Below are 18,454 nucleotides of genomic sequence, written 5' to 3' on the forward strand. Positions count from 1 at the left end.
GATCCTTGAAATGTTTCAGTGTGATGTAAGGTTCGAAATTTTCCGATTTGATGGCAATTTTGCATGAGGCTCATCTTGTTTAACTTTTGGTACTAAAATCTACTACATAACGAAAATTAATTTTAAACATTTTGGAATCTTTTAAGAGATTTGTGTACATTTTCAACATTTTGAATACTTGCTTCAAAATCAAGATAATTCACTAGATATTGATAAGGCTATCATATTCGACGCTTGTGCGAACAAATATTTGTGCGAGTAACTTATTTTGCATTGGATTTTTCTACGCAACGCAACCTTGAGATAGATTTATGGCATGGTTTGAATAATTTATTTTATTTACGTGTCTAACTTGTTTACAAGGACTTTAAATTTACGCAAGCTATTTCAGTAATTCATGCAAATAAAACATGTACATTACATACGTGTAATTTCCATCGTGTTTTACAGCCATCATCGTGATTGTACCAGAAATATTTGACAGAATAAACAGAAAAATTTCGTTGATAAAACTGTTATTTTTTCGAGTGAGTGTGTAATCTATTCTTCCGTTAGATTTTCTCCTCCTATTTGTCGGTTTTGAGGTGCCTGCCCTGGCCCAATTTTATTTGAGGAAGGTAGTATGTGTATTGGAAGTAATCGTTCCGTTGCCACTTCGAGAATAAAAAACTTTTCTTTTCATGCTACGAGAAAAAGTGGCATCAAGTCTAAGAAAAAAGTTAGTGTTTTGACATCGAGACGCTGCTGTCAACATTCTTTGTTGATGCTGAGGTCGATTTCTGCAAAATATCATCGTAGAAGTCGGCTGAAGAACCGCGTTTTGCTTTATCGCCAACGGGTACATTCATACAAAGCAGGCGATCTAGCATCGACTATACGGTATAGTCGCAAGGATATCGACTGCTCGTCCTGCATCGTTCAAGAAAAAGCTTCAGCGGCAGCAGCAGGAGTCCAACGAAAGGAATTCGTGCGGCGGTCGATGCAAGCTCCCAGCAATAAGATCGACGGACCTTGCACGGTAAAGCTACGCTTGTCGTCAAAGCCAAGAACGCTGTTCCTGACTGCCACAGGCTATAAGGATAATGCTTTCTTCTATCATGAAGATACCTCAGTATTTAAACGTACCACAAATTATGCTCAATTCCAAACACATGAGTCCACTAATATAGAAAATAAATTTATTTTTCCTATACAACTAGACGCCCTATCATCCTTAGATAATAAAGCCAAAGACTTACTTAGACTTCCTGACCAACCACATCAATCCCTACTGGATAATAGGACTGTACAATTTGTAGATCGCAAGAGTTTTAAAAGCACCAATACCAGTATATTTCGAAGTGTATACACGAATATGAGTAAACTTTCGTCATTCCTCAATATGGAAGCAGGTAATAACGGCACAGAACAGCCTGTGGAAGTGCCTGTGAACACAAGCAATGATTCCGAAGAAAATTCGGGTCACTCGTGCCGAGCCAAAAGTTCAGCGACTCAAGAAAAAGATGTCTGTTCATCACAGCGTAATGCAAGCAGGTTCTTCATTTTCGTGACCGCACTTCGGCTTGTACTGTGGTTCTTCCATCGTCTTCTCAGAACACGAGGAGCCTCATGTCAGCCGATTAGCTGTAAAAGCCTCCAAAACGCTGGCTTTCTTCATTCCTCCTCGGAAAAAGACTCCATCATGCGACCTGACGGTAGTCCCTCGAGACTCGTCAAAGGGACTGCGAACGGCTTCAAGAAATTCAAGCCTGCAATGGCAACTCTGCTGCCCCTGTTGCTTTTCTTGGTGGCGTCCACCCACGCCAGCGAGTTCCCTGACAGAGAGTGTTGCGACAGTGTTCCTCCTCCGGCACCTAACTACCACAGCGTCACCTCAACCACCACTACCACCACCGCTCCCTTTCATCACTTCAGGATCAATTCATCGCTTGGTAGCCAGCTGGGTGAGTCTAATATTTTGATTTCAATTTTGTGAGGATTACCCTATCAACGTAGATTCCAGTTCTTCAATGTTTCTTTCATGGTTCAAGCAGGATTTGAGTATTTTTTCAGATTATCTTCCGTAGACTATGCGTAAATTTACACTGGAAAATTTTCTTTCAGTTGAAAACCAACCCGATATTTGCCACAGGTTAAATATTTGTGTTCCATCTCATTTTTATTAACCCGGCCACAGTTTATTATTCGTTTAATTTCCCTTCTACACACAAAAAATTTCTACGCACACACAAAAAAAAAAAATCTTTCCAATGTTGAAAATTTGCGCCTTGTGCTTGCTATTCTTACATATAGCTCCCTCTAAGTTGAAACGTATTCTATATTTTGTCATTTAGTATTTAAATAATTATTATCATGGGGTACGCGAGAATTGCAGAAGCTCATTTAGCTTAAAGCTTTTTCATAACAAATTTGATTAAGTAAAACAAAAACAAATAATTGTACATTTGTGAATAAATATGGTTTATCTCCATTTCGATAATCGGGCTAAGAAAATATAATTCTCGGATGTTATGGACACAAAGCCATTAGCGAGCTTGCCGAAGAGCTGGTGGCCAGTCTAAGGCAGGGAGCGCCGTGCCTCCTAATGAAGGTAAACCCTCTAGACATCGACCGCGATTGTCAAGCCAGTGTAAAGAGACTCCGTCCCATTCTTATTAGGCTCCCTGCAATGGATGGCGCTGCTCGAGAACCATTCGGGACCTGCTCACGGGAATCTCTCTGGAATTTGAGAAATCCCGTCTGTCATTGTGAAATTTATTTTTGGGGCTTTATTTTGTCATGTATTTGTCTTGAAGTTATTCACGGATACGTGAACTATTAGCAAGCTTAGGCTTAGTTCAATCAAGATATATTGCATTTGATTTTAAGCGAATTTGTGTCAAATTTTAGCTTTCTCGCAGTGGGTTAACTGTAATGGAAGTAATTTTTCACTCAAACGCTTACTTATTGACGATTTTAGGCCAAAAAATATCACTTGTCTCTGAATACCAAACCTTAAGAGGAGTATTTGTTACCGATACTGTATACCCTATAACCTAAAATAACGTAGATAAGAGCATCGCCTCTTCCCTGTAGAGGGTTCGCCCATTAAAGTAGAAGTTAAGCCAGCAATCCCTGTCGTCGCAAAGGCCGTGCCTACAAGTTAAGTCAACGTCAGGCCATCACAGTCTTATGAGGACAAAGTTGTAGGATTACGACACTTGAGAGAATTGACTTAGTTAGAGCGTAATGAAATGAGCCGCACTACGACTGTCCTACTGACACAAGTCTAACGGCCTGCACCAAATTACTCGTTCCATTTCAAATGACGTGAAGAAGGCTCTCACTATTATAATATATTTGTGTCGGCGATGAAGAATAGGCCAGTTTGGTTTGTCAACGATTCGTGTAATTTTCGTGACTTGTTCGCAGCTACTGACTTTTACCCACAGGTCCGTAGGGTGATAAGCCCCCTTTGCTTCAATCCTCTGGAACCTCTGGCACTAACATCACGCGGTTGTAAAAAAATTATTATAATTGATTTGACAAAATGCGGTTGCAGATGTGTCAAATCAATTATATTGAAACAATTCTATAAATATTGAAGCATGATTGCAAAATTATATTTGTTAGATTAACAAACAAAGAGTTGTGTCAGGCGGCGAGATTAAGCGCCACCTGACTGATTGCATATTTCTACTTGAGAAGGATTCGTTGACTAAGTGCTTGAGGGATTAGTAAGACACCATCTGTCTTGAGAACTTATCTTGATATGGGGTGGATACATGAGAGTTATATCAGAGATACAAGGCTAAGACGTCGAGTAGTTCTAACGGGAGTTACATGGCGGCGTACTTGTCAGTACTGGAGAGCCTTACGAAGGTTCCAAGCCAAGATTGCAAAATTATATTTGTTAGATTAACAAAGAGTCGTGTCAGGCGGTGAGATCAAAAGCCATCTGACTGATTGCATATTTCTACTTGAGGAAAAGGATTCGTTGACTATGTGCATGAGGGATTATGTAGTATGACACCATCTGTCTTGAGAACTTATCTAGTTCTAACGGGAGTTACATGGCGGCGTACTTGTCAGTACTGGAGAGCCTTACGAAGGTTCCAAGCCATTTTATAGACCTATGACTTCCGCCCACTTCTGTGATCTTGATCGAATGATCTGTCACATGATGTTGTCCATGCTGACTCAGGTCTAGTACTTTTCCTTCGATATCTACCACGTCTACTGAATATTACGTCTCAATTATAGATGATCTAATCTTACTATATAATTATATTGACAAATTTGCTAAATTGAAAAATTATGAAAATACTTTATTGTCAGGTTTCATATCTGTTATGCAGTCGAAAAGTATGTTGAAACTCGAGCACAAATTTATATTTTTCCGCTGTAAAGAGACTTCAAAATTCGATCAATTAGTACATTTCATGCATTTCACTACGGCATGAGATGATAAATGTGTCACTTATTCACTGGACGAAGTTCGGAAATTGGTCGAGACGTATATTCAGTTCACCTCCAAATTGCATCCATCTTAAATGCCCGTAATCGTTTCTATAATATTTTATCTTTGGTCTTAAAAAAGGCCATGAAAGTTTGGACTTGGCGGACAATGCGCGCTTAAAGACGGTAATCGTGCTGAGAAGTTGAGAAAAAGTTTAGAAAGCTTTTCAACGGCACGGAGTCCATTAAAGACCTGGAAAAGTTGAGGAGACGAACTGGCGGCGTCTCTGTCCAAATACCACGTCTACGACCTTTCTTCATGACGAGTAAAGACCAGATAAATTAGGGAGCAATTCATTTTATGATATTTGGAATAATAATAATTTCGTTCTATGATTTTATTTTGCTGTTCACCTGGAAGCTTGAGTATATGAGGATTTGGGAGGGCTTGACGGGTATCAAACTCGTATATCTAGGGATAAAAAAACTTAAAAACTAATAATATGCGTTTAAAAATTACTTTTTAAAGACAACACTTCTAAAAAGTACAGTGTCTCCGATGTTACTAATGTACAATACATATATTTATTTATTTTTAATTTTTTTAAATTATTTATTCTGTCAATTTATTCCAGGATTGTTTCCGACTTTACGCAAGTGTGCAAAATTTCAGATCGGTTGGACGGGTAGAAGTGTATTAAATATTGATTATAAGATTTGTATCAGACAAACAAACAAGCAAGAGGTGAAGTTAAAGAGAAGTGTTACAATAACAGACCAGCAAAGAGCTTAATTGTACAGTATACTGAAAGATTATTATACTGAGAGAATTGTATTAACGTTCCGATGCATGTGTGCTTAACGAAATCCTGACTCCGGAAAAATTTGGCATGTTAATGCATAACTTTCATTTAATTAATGATTTATATTTTAATATAGTTGTTTACATGCAATGCGCATGTAAATTATTACCAAAAAAGTTTCAACCAAACCTTCAAACTTATTTTAAGTTTAAACTACATTTTTACTAATTCGTTTTAAATGAAGCTTTACATTTCATCATCGTTCTTTCAGCCAGGGCCGCCCAGAAAAGGTCAGCGGACGAAGGTTACTTAGCTGACCTGGCATTTGTACATTGATTGAACCTGTCTTCCTGAAAATAATCCAGTGCTGATGCTGCATTTTCCCGGGGCAGAGACTTGCAATCTTTGCAAGAAAATTCACTATAGTGAATGAAGGCAACACAGACAACACAATTTTTACATGTACAGTTGAAGGTACCGAACAGCCTTGTGAGCACAAGTTCTCTATACATTTTTGTGAGGAAAGAAAATATGATTTCAGTGATTTCTGAAACAAATATACCCGCATTTTTTGCTAGGCATTAAGGGCACTGACAGGAAATAAATATGAATGAACTAAATTACGATTAATTTTAATCCTAGATTGCTTTCTAAATTGATTGATGTTCACGCAATGGCACGTTAATGCTAGAATCAGTTAATTGTGTTGTATATGCGGGTTCAGTTGTATGAGTGAGTTGAATTGTGTGAGCGATTCTTGTTGAATTTTTTAAGTTAACTGAGTAGTTTGAGTGTTTAAGAGTGCGGCCAGTCAATTTAGTGTCATTTATTTAAGTCATTTAATGTATCGAATATCCTTGGAAGCCTAGTTTATTACTGGGGATGCTATGTGTCCCCAAATAAAACACCTGTAATACACGTCTACGAAATCCTTAATTCATGAACCTCCCAAACTACGAACACTTGCTTTGATGTGATAGCAATGAGCGCTGCAAGGATTTAAAATGCTTTTTCAGTATAAATATTTGAATATTCGTCTTCATTTATCTCCGTGTTCTGAGACGATGTATTACCGATTTAAACTTACATCCTAAGCTCTCCATTATTTATAATGCGGCTGGAATTATTTGGTGAGATTTAGGTTACTGAACTATAATAGGTGTGTAAATGGGCTTGAGTATGATGATATTTTGTATTAATTATATGAATCATTTGCTGTGCAAGTGCTTTGTAATATTCTTCGTCTGAAATTTAAACTAAATTGTACTCCTTTTAATCGCCCGTTTATCTCCCGGTTTTTATAATTTTTATCACTTTCTCAATATTATTTGTAGCTAAAGTCAAAGTTTTGTGAGCGGAAAATAGTTAGTGGCAAACCATTTATATGTCTATTCTGCCCTATTTTTCCTCTCGTCCATTAGGTCACGTCTCCCAGAACGGTGAGTATTTTCCAAGCACTGAAGGATTAAGTGAGTTAAGCGTGAGTTAAATCGTCTGTGCTGGCCTTGAGAGGCTCGTCGAACGTTCATCTAGCGTTAGTTTAGGTGAGCTCTAGGCTATAACCTCCCCACCAACGCTGCCCATATACGCACTTTGTGGAGCTATTACAGCAACTTAGGTATCTTCTCACAACTAATGAACTTCCGGGGATCTAGACCGCTATATAATATTGTATCTAGTGCTAGACTATGAACAAAATAATGTTCTCGCTATGCAAAATTATAGACCTTGTCAAACCGCAAACGTCTTTCAATGTCCACCAGACTGTAATCTGTAAATGGTATAGTATAATTAAACTCGTGTGTGTAAGTATACACGTCTCTGCAAGTTTTTAAATTGACTTTGGTGAATGATGTAATTCTCTTCATAATCAAGCGATTCGGAAGATGACGGAGTACGATCGTTTTCTTTAGGGCGAAGCTGCTGATCGTTCTTCATAATTTAAAATTCAATGCCAAAAGCCGCTTTAAAAACATGACATTCCATCATTAACTCACCTAACTCATCTTCAAAAGTCCAACCTTTTTTGCAATGATTTACTACTGTTTTTCATATGAGATATTTTAGCCACAGTATTTAATTTTTTAAATTAACGTCCAACCAACAGTTTTTTAATGGATCATCGTTACAGATTACAGCACATGAATTGTAACATAATTTGACTGACAGTCATATCACAAATAGATTAACTTCATTTTCGAGATTGGTCAACTATAGCACTGTTTCTGAACTAAATTCTAATAGCTGCCTATGCCAACAGACTTACTAATCACCGCCTTCGGGAATTGAATTATGCTGCAGGTTTTTCATTTAAATTGATTGACGACAGCAATTTCATCGTCAGTCATCGTGCTGACAAGTATGCCTTGCGCTGGCATTGAAAAGTTACACCTAATGTTTCATGTTTGAGTTTATTTGGGAGTTTCTTAATCCAATGCGCATAAAATGAGAAAAAATATAACTCAGTACTCACTGCAGTGAGTGACAGAGAGCGCATTTCCTCGTCGACGAAAACGTGGGCACGGACGGACACAGACAGACGGACATGGCGCGCACAATAGTACATTTTTTCCATAAATGAGAAAATGCGCTAAAAAGAGTTAAATTTTTAATTCAAGTGTTGTAGTGTCTAACACAATATTATTTTAGAGAAAATCATACTTCTCTATATATGTAAATATTAGGAAACTACCGACGTCGTAAAAGTTTCAGAATGAGCGATGACGTACAATTTTCTAAATTACATTCGCGAAAACTGTAAATCGCTAATGAGTTGAGAGCGCTCTCTATTTTAGCCATTGAGACTAAATTTTCTTTAAGACAAAAACTGTGGCTGCACAAATGAAAATTTTTTTTGTTTGGAAGGCCATCGCGGACGCGTTTACTTACTTAAACTTTCATGTTTAATTAATGCAGAACAGTAATTATGACAAGCCGGCGTTAGACGACTACTTTTCACTCTGCTATACTCCTAAGCTTCAGTATAATTGCGGTAACTAAGAAAACTGCTCTCGGATGTCAGCGAGCGCTGCACTGTGTTCATTGAGCTTCAATTTATTTCTTAGGTACGGGAAGAAGATGATGTCGTCTTGTGTTTAATAAGGATTTTTCGTCGTAATTTTTCTCAAATATATTCCTGGATGCAACATGATATGACTTTTTAAAAATACTTACTACGAAACTCTCGTTTGCTAGTTAGTGATTGATAATAATGATTAAAAAATTCGAATTAAAATTTGATCTTGTAGTGCTAATATTAGGCTATAGTTAATATATTTTATTCGTAAGAATAAATATTATAAGTCACTACGTTTAGACTTGTTATACACCATTAACGATGTGACTTTCCTGTGTGAAAAAAAAATTTCAAGTCTATTACGTAATTGCGCTATAGACGTGTTGCATACAGAGTAAAATAATAAATGTACTAGTAGAGTTATAAACATTAGTGCATACGGTGAGTTATAGCCCATTCCTCACAGCTGGCCGCTATTTAAGCATTCATGTATCGATCCTTTTATCTAAGATTCATTTCTTAACGCAAGAGAAGAATTTTAATTAAGTTTACTCGGTAATCATATAGAAGGAGTTTGTTAGGTAACTTTACACGTGGAAGTCTTTTGTATTCTTTTAAGCAACTAAAATTAAACAGAATTTTTCAAGGCTTTAGTGCCTAATAACTTTGTTTTCGTCTACAATTTTTTATTAGATTGACGTCATCCAGCTACGTAACAAACACAGTTCAATGAACGCGTGGTACATGGAAGTGTTCGTCATGATAAGAAATTTTTAAACTGGCAAATTTTAAAGCGGTAAATTCGCAGACCGACAATACCATGGCCTCCACGCTTTAAATCCTAAGCGTTACTCCCACGAGAAGTCTATGACGACGCAATTTTTTGAATAAAAACTAGTAGTATTTTTTAAGTTCGAACTAAAATTGTACGAATTTCAGAGAGTTAAAATGCAGCATGCTAATAATTTTCATATCTTATTTCAAAAGCTGCAATATTTATTGCGTGTGGGTGGTGAATACCGACAATTGAACATTTGTGGGGAGAAATCATATTGGGTCTTTAATACAAAGAAATAAAGTGGGAGCAAAATTGTTCGTTTTGAACTTCGAATTTGAGATGATCTATTTGAAAGCAATAGTTTTTTAGTTATTATGTGAAATTGAAACGTGCGTCCCCATAAAGTGCGTTAACTGAATGATTCCCTGTTTCATTGCAAATATAATTTTATTATAAAAATAGAGTGAATGACTACACGGCTAGAAATGTATAAATTTTGTATGAGAGGTATTTAGACTAAAATAGAGGTGAATTATCCGGGATTGCTTGCAATTGAATACACGTCTACATACTCGTAGTTACAGTACTTTTAGAGCTGGCGAATTAGTTTATTACAAGAAGCTTTTTACAACGACGATGTTAAACTTTTATTTCAAAAAATCCCTTCGTACTGGTAACCTCGGTTTAATTTAAATTTTTCAATTCAAAATTATTCAGCGTCACGTAAGTAATTCAAAGGAAAACAACGCCGATAAATTCTTCGTGATGGTAAGTCAGGACCAAATTGCGGAGCCCACAGGGCCCTGCTTGATCATTTCCAGGAAATTTCCAGCGATGGATTGCCGCGTATAATTTCCTGCCCTGAATCCGGCTTGCTGACTTAAGCATAAACTACTTTTGCCTGACTGGCCTCTTTGCCCGGCTCATTTCCAATCAAGTGATCACGAACGCTTTGGATCAACCAGATGGTGTTATTTTTCAGGAAATGCTGATAGACTTCTGGTATTGAGGCATGAGAGAGGCCTGACATTGCGACCGTTCACGTCTCATTAAGAGTCGCTTTCATTTCAAAGCATCCCTTGCTTTGAAGCTCAAAATTCTGGACAAATGCTCGCTCAAGCACAAAGTGACGGTCTGTGAAATGAACTAAATATGACCTTCTTATCTTCTCCAATATAACTGTTCAAAACAACGTACATTATAAGCTATAAGCCATTTGTGTCGATGACTTTTTTACACGAAAATTTCTTATGTAATATCACACAAAGCATATGAATTTAATCGGGATTTTAATATGAGTTCAGCCATTGTAAAAATTCAAGTACTTATTTATAGACTAGAGAATCCATCTTCTAGGATTCTTCTATGAATAAAATAAAACTGCAACGCGAAAGTGTTACCAAAAAATTGCACAAATTTTTATCATTTAATAGATTAGGGTAAAGGTTCATTTTTTACAGTAAGGCAAAGTTAAAGTGTTCATCCATGTTTAATAAGGTTCAAATCTGTACGATGATTTATGTTCGATCTAAATGTTATTATTCAAGCTGGGCTCATTTCCTGCCGAGGTTAAATTTGCAGCGCCCGTTTTTTTATTTTAGGTTTGCAAGGGCCGAGCAGCGTTAATTAAATGCCATGCTTTATTCCCTGGCCCCGTCGAGACTGAGATGGAAAACACGGCTTAAAAAATAGCAAAAAATTAAAACCTTGCTGAAAAAAACGTAGTACAAAACAGCAAGACAGCGAACACACTTTCATTGGTAATATTTAAAATTATGTTGTTGAGTTTTGAATAATTTTTTTATAAAAAATGGCTCACATTATTATTGTTGATTTTAATTTAACTGCTCGATTTGAAAAGAAGAATTAATGAGTAAAAATAAATTTCCTCTGTCTTTTCTCGAATTTCAAATATTTGTTTATACAATTCATTATAAATACTTATTTGTATGCTGATTTCAATCGAAAAGAAAACTGTAAGAATTGAAGTTTCGTTATATTAACACTCTCTCAGGCTGTTGGTCCAGTAAAGTCCAGCTTATATAACGTTTCCCATACAGGTACGATTCTTCCTTACTTTGTTAATGATAAGAAATAAATATTTTTATTTACTTGATTATTTTGAATTAGCTGTTTAGAAGAGATGCTCCATAATATAATATTTATAATTATTAGTTGTCTTTCGAAAATTTAAAAAATTCAATATAATATGTAGATTCATTCTCAAATTGAACGCAAACTTCAAATTACGAACAACCAGTTACATTGAATCAATTCTAATTGCAATGAGTATAGCTTAAATAAACATTTATATTTGACTAAATACTTGTATAATTGAGTATTGCAGTTGGATAAAATTACCGACGAACTATTACTGTAAGACGTGACTTTTCTCCAAGGAGAGCTTAACTTGTTTCAGGCTCACACACTCTAGTTGCGTTGGGGCCACAGGCTTCGCTCTAATTAAGTTGATGTAAGTCGTGCTCTTGTTAGTGCCAATTACGAGAGCCTCGTAGAAGTAATGGTGCTAAGAAACTGTCGGCCAATTTGACGCTCGTTTATGACTTGTTTAACATCTTTCCATTAAAGTTAAAGGGAATTACAACAGATTTGGTGTGTTTCAGAGCTCCGAGATACTACAACGGCGTAAGAAAGTGTTTCACTGTATCATAATGGTCTCTCAAATTGATAACTTCATTGCATTTTCATATTCGAATTCTATTGTTTGTCTCTAATTTATGATGCAAAATCAATAGTTTGTATGTAAATCAATAAAGTTATACCCTTGCACTGCTCTTTGATTTATTACGATAGGAAACTGTACGAAAGTGTGCTACACGAATTGTTCAACTGCATCCGGCGACCTGTGTTTTCTGGAGAAGATAAATCTCTGGACAGCTGACACGATTCTTTTTCTGCGAGGAGCTGCGAAGTTTGTCCATTATTTTGCCAGGATGAATTGGTATGAACTAGGGAGGATCTGGTGAGAGGTATAAAAAATACGCGCGCTAACCTACGGCCAACTTTAACAATCGCACGGCAGATGCGCTTGTCAAATTATACTTTTTATTCTGCGATAAACTTATTTCTTATTGTAAACCTATTGCTGAGCTCGAATTTTTCGAGGAGCACAAGAATTAAATTTAGGAAAGCCTGGATCAAGTTTATCAAAATATAATAATATACTTCGAATGTATAAATATTTACACATGTTTCGTTATTTCAAATTTTTGCAGATTTTTGTCGTGAAGATTTATCAAACTTTCTAATTCCTTTTATTTATTATCACGATTCAGAATTTGATTTTGTTTTGAACGCTATGATTTAAATCTACACCTGGCAACGCCAAGCTAACTTGCTAGTTATTGACAAACAATCGAGAATCTATTACAATGCGAAAAAAAGTAAAGATTTAAATTAACGATTATGCACGTGTAGCTTTTTTGTGCGGCAATTTTAGACAAGAAAACCAGGCGTGGGCGGTGTTTAATTAGCGGCCTCATTAATTTGTGCACAAAAAGCATGTGCTATATTTACCTAAATTAAGAGTGGTATAAGGCAAATCAACATAGACGCAAAATAATTTTGCATGATGCTGGGAATAACAATATATTTGGTCATAATTAATCTTGCAGATAAAGCCTTGGAATCTATCATTGCTGACGTTAATAAATTTAATTTTCCCAGAATATCATTAAAATAAAATACTTAAATATTAAATAGGTCAAACAAATACTTAAATATTAAATAGGTCAAACAAATACCTAAATATTAAATAGGTCAAACAAATACCTAAATATTAAATAGGTCAAACAAATACTTGAATACTAAATAGGTCAAATTAATGCCGTTGAAAATGAACAAGCATACGAAAACTGGGATATTAAGGTTGGATTATATTGGTGGAATGCAGCAATAAAGTACGGAAGAAAATTTTATATATCCATGAGACTGCGCCAATAATGTATGGAAGTACAATGAAGGATAAACATGGGACTGACCCAACAATATATGTAAGTAGAAGTTCAGAGATATATGGGGCTACACTAAAAATATATGTAAGTTAATGTTAGGAGATATATTGCAGCTCCATCAAAAATCTATACGGAAGTAAAAGTTTGGTGATACATGGGGTTTTCAGATCGATGAACTGAAGGTGCTATGCTGGATGAAGCCATCAAACTTGATGAGCTCTCCAGACTTGCAGGCCGGCCGATGGTTTCGTCGTAAGGTGACCCATAAAAAAAGACTCTAAAACTGCTGCTGTAAATGCAATGAAATATCACCTGTAAAATTGTAGTGTCTTTGTCAGAGTGAGCCTCATGATACTGTGTCTTCGATCCGAGATTGAATTTTGAGGCCATTTGGACTAGATCGAAGAAATCTCTCTTGCGGACCGGGTGACATTTTTTAAAGCTCGGGTTTTGTCTTTTCCTCGCGATTGCTTCATTCGTCTCTGTTGTTCCTTCTGTTGTCAGATTAATTTGTTAGTTTTCTCATTCACCGCACAGTTTTATGCATGCACGGGCACTGCTTTATATTTCTAGTTAGCATCATGCAGTTCTCTAGTTATCTACGGTACACGGTAAAGCACGAGCTCGTTAGTTTACTGCGTCTCAACTATATTTAAAAAAAATTGTAGGGCAAATATATTATTAAATATATTTGATATTAATAATATTAATATCAAATATTAAATATATTTGATAAATTAACCCAAATAATATCATCATCAATTGATAGAGCAACATCAACTATTTGTGATTGAGTTTCAGACGTATTAACTTGTAAACTGCTTGGTATGTTTTGCATCTTGCTCGTTTCAATCTTGTATCGAAATCGTATCCTACTGCGCCAGCTGCCTCTTCGTTATAAAAATAACTCTGCTCGTCTCATAGCAGAAAACTCGGAATGAGAAGGGATATGTCGTAATAAAAATTCTCTCTTTTTTTGAGACTGCACCGTTTAGAAATTGAGTCGTGCGCGATATTGGTTTGCATTCGCGGCTGTGAAGTTGCAGCAAAACTTGTCCGTTGGTATTGGCCGAGGGTGCCTCGGGTGATAAGAGTTACCCTTGAAATCCCGCGACAGCTTCACGTCGGTCAGAAAGTGCGGGTTGATTAGCGTGATGTGCAGTTGTGTCAATACTTCACGTCGGCAGAAAGTGTGGGTTGGTTATAGCGTGATGTGCAGTTGTGTCAATACTTCACGTCGGTCAGAAAGTGCGGGTTGGTTAGCGTGATGTGCAGTTGTGTCAATACTTCACGTCGGTCAGAATGAGTGGTTAAAAAGCAATATATAAAATTTCAAAATCGCAAATTGTTCACGATTAACCTTATGAAATGAAAAACTGCCTCTATGATAATAGCCGTGATTCAATTTTTTCTTTAGTTATATATCCTATTTTTGCTCTTCAATTTTCATTTATGTTCATTTACTTATAAATGCTCTTCTCATTTCTTCTCTCATTAATCATCATTATTCCTCATCACTCATCCTTATTCATCTACTTATTTCTTTCCTCTATATAGATTCGAAAAGAACTCCGTCATTCGACGCAGTCTTAGTCTGGAATTTTGTATTATCAATCTGAGGACAATTTGCCTTGTTCATTATTTGCAAAAGCAATAAAATGCCTTCGCAACCGCTCTTCATTTTTTATTCGGGTTTAATATCGTGAATAAAAAAAGATAATTTTATAGAAATATGCTTTAACGAAATTTCTTATTTTTGAAAAGTTTCAGTGATTTTTCCAATCAACACTTTTTGCCGTGCAAACATTAGCTGGCTTACTGCATTTATTTCATTACATTAATTCAATATTCATGTATTTCGATCGGAATCACAAGAGTCAATCGGAGCTGAGCGGATATGGCGGAAACATTTCATGAACATAATTTGATTAACAAATTTGATTTTGTTTTGAACGCTATGATTTAAATCTACTTCTGATGAAACTTCACACGTTTGTCATCTAATATCAACTCTAGTTACCAGGGGCCATACTTTCAAAACTCGCTAAGTCAACGTAAGTACTTACGCTCTATTTTCTTGTCTGTGATTGGTGGAGTTTGCTTGAAGGCCGTCAATGATTGGCTAATGAACTTACGATCTCTTAACTTTTTTTGAAAGTATGGCCCCAGGCATTCAATTCCGAATAGCATTGACTACGGTCAATATATTCGGAGTCAAAAGGTTAAAGTTCAGCGCGCATTTACTTTTAACCGCGTATATATTGTGTGCCTGACGCTCGTTCTTCACCACGCACGTTCCCTCGTATCCATTTTACAGCACGAGGGAGAGTCCCCTCGCAGTGACCTCTTAAAATTGTTATATATCTATAAGGTCATACTATTCTTAACCTCACTCACTCACTCAATCAAGAGGATTATTGTAAACAATTATAGATCAAAATGATACAGCAATTCGAATGTTTATTTAAGTACCATTTTCAAGTTCAATTAAAATTGTGTTTTAACACATTACAATAATTATGCTTTTACTGGAATGTATTATGATGCGTTTATCATGTTATAGTCGCAACTGGACGAGGTATTATTATCAATCTGAAATATATTTTGCAAATATTGTGTTTAAAGGTGTGTGTTCGAAACCTGGCACAACAAAGTCATAGGAGCTGTATCCTGAATACATATGGTGCCGGAAAAATACCAGGGCCTATACTTACAAAAAAAATTAAGAGATCGTAAGTTCATCAGCCAATCATTGACGGCCATTCAAGCAAAATCCACCAATCATTGACAAGAAAATAGAGCGTAAATACTTACGTTCACTTAATTAGCGAGTTTTGAAAGTATGGCCCCTGAACCTGCAAATTCAGGCTTGATGAGAGAATAGGAAAGGATTAGAGGAAAGGGAGAGAAGGATTGCAGCAAAACTTATGAGACTGCACCGTTTAGAAATTGAGTCGTGCGCGATATTGGTTTGCATTCGCGGCTGTGAAGTTGCAGCAAAACTTGTCCGTTGGTATTGGCCGAGGGTGCCTCGGGTGATAAGAGTTACCCTTGAAATCCCGCGACAGCTTCACGTCGGTCAGAAAGTGCGGGTTGATTAGCGTGATGTGCAGTTGTGTCAATACTTCACGTCGGCAGAAAGTGTGGGTTGGTTATAGCGTGATGTGCAGTTGTGTCAATACTTCACGTCGGTCAGAAAGTGCGGGTTGGTTAGCGTGATGTGCAGTTGTGTCAATACTTCACGTCGGTCAGAATGAGTGGTTAAAAAGCAATATATAAAATTTCAAAATCGCAAATTGTTCACGATTAACCTTATGAAATGAAAAACTGCCTCTATGATAATAGCCGTGATTCAATTTTTTCTTTAGTTATATATCCTATTTTTGCTCTTCAATTTTCATTTATGTTCATTTACTTATAAATGCTCTTCTCATTTCTTCTCTCATTAATCATCATTATTCCTCATCACTCATCCTTATTCATCTACTTATTTCTTTCCTCTATATAGATTCGAAAAGAACTCCGTCATTCGACGCAGTCTTAGTCTGGAATTTTGTATTATCAATCTGAGGACAATTTGCCTTGTTCATTATTTGCAAAAGCAATAAAATGCCTTCGCAACCGCTCTTCATTTTTTATTCGGGTTTAATATCGTGAATAAAAAAAGATAATTTTATAGAAATATGCTTTAACGAAATTTCTTATTTTTGAAAAGTTTCAGTGATTTTTCCAATCAACACTTTTTGCCGTGCAAACATTAGCTGGCTTACTGCATTTATTTCATTACATTAATTCAATATTCATGTATTTCGATCGGAATCACAAGAGTCAATCGGAGCTGAGCGGATATGGCGGAAACATTTCATGAACATAATTTGATTAACACTATAGTTAACTCTTTTTGTTATATCATCATCACGGATGAAACTTGTGAAAAGTCCTGACGACTCTTATTTAAATGAAATTTTTTTTTAAATGTGGTTTTAAAAGTAGGTCATACTGAATATCCGAACATAAACTACGTTTCCGACTAAATTCAAAATGTTTGATTTAAAACTATCCCCCTCAAATATAAAATAATTTTAACTCGCATTGTGCACAAGAATTTGTAAAACAAAATTTTCCACTTTTCAACTACATTTACTATTTCCATGACAATTTTTTTAATATATCCCTTAACCTGCCGCTCTGCTTCGGGCATTCTATGAATACTTTTCAAGAAGGGAAACATTGAAGATTGGAACATCAGGTGGTATTTTCTACGAGGATTTCTCAGCGTGAGACCTCGGCCATTATACAGGGACTGATGGAAAGGCCTAGCAGGGCGGCTGTTTTTCACCGGACTGCTGGCCACTGCCAGTGACCACTTTGAAGCCTGTCTTATCATGGCTACACTGCATTCTGCGTCTGCAACATAATATTCGGCGATAGCATTAATAAATTAGCAGCATTAATAATAAAATATTATTGTTATGATCTCAGCGTCGTTAACGACCGTAAATTTAAGGCTCTACGTCCTAGATTGCCAACGAAATTGTCTCAGCAATTAGTATAATCTAACAAACGTTTTATCAAGTTCAGCGAGGGGGCCGAGGGATTAAACTCTAGTTTGGGGTAGTGAGTTGCGGGATCGGGACCAAGTTAGCTGTTAAATTTTGCTATGTTTAGAATCTACAACCATGCAGTTAGACATGGACTAATCATTTTCGCTGACATCACTGTATTATATCATAATATTAATAATACAATATATCATATTATATTACATATAACAGAAAGATGGTAAAGTTAAAGTTCTAGTTTAATAATTATTGTAGCTGTGCGTTATCGATGAAATTATTGAAATAACAATTATTTTCAACTGATTGGTAATATATATCTGATTTACATTAAAGCTATAATACCATAAATATAAATGTATCATTTAATATGTTGCAGTTCCATTTGAGAAGAAATCGTTTTTTTTTTGTAACGTATTGATTATGTTAATTGGATGCTTGCTCTGAAAACTTATGATTATTTCAATTTTTCTCTTCATTATGATTATGAGTGATTCATTGTTTGAGTAAAAATTCCATTACTGAAGATTAAAGAGATATAACAAAATTTTTTCGATAAATTGGCAAAGAAAATTCACAAGTTACTAAAATGCGTTAAGACTAATAGAGGTTCTACTCTAGCCACATGGATACGATTGAATAAAAAATTATTATAAATAAAAATTTTTTCAGCGAAACAAATTTTTTGTGCATTAAATCGTCTAGACTCCAATATACAATGCTTGCAGTACTAAACTCTGCTCATGAAGAAGTTTCGTGACAGATCGCTACGCTCGTGCCCATCCATAGTATCCATAGTGCATGACGCCATATTGACTCAAGTTGCTCGGTCTCAGCAAACATAACTAAAAAAAACAAGCACGATTTCGGTTGGTTTACCGTCGGCC

The 18,454-nt window shown here is 36.0% G+C and overlaps 1 protein-coding gene across 1 annotated transcript in view; it reads left to right on the forward strand.

Moving 5' to 3' along the window:
• Positions 1-1,381: 1,381 nt before the first annotated feature.
• Positions 1,382-18,454, forward strand: part of LOC108673930 — a 64,638-nt gene continuing 47,565 nt past the window's right edge. The window contains exon 1 of the mRNA XM_047881690.1: positions 1,382-1,943. Within this exon, the coding sequence (XP_047737646.1) occupies positions 1,382-1,943 (562 nt within the window). The remainder of the gene's footprint in view (positions 1,944-18,454) is intronic.

Source organism: Hyalella azteca, unplaced genomic scaffold, assembly GCF_000764305.2.
Source record: "Hyalella azteca isolate HAZT.00-mixed unplaced genomic scaffold, Hazt_2.0.2 contig8602, whole genome shotgun sequence".
NCBI classification, from domain to species: Eukaryota; Metazoa; Arthropoda; class Malacostraca; order Amphipoda; family Hyalellidae; genus Hyalella; species Hyalella azteca.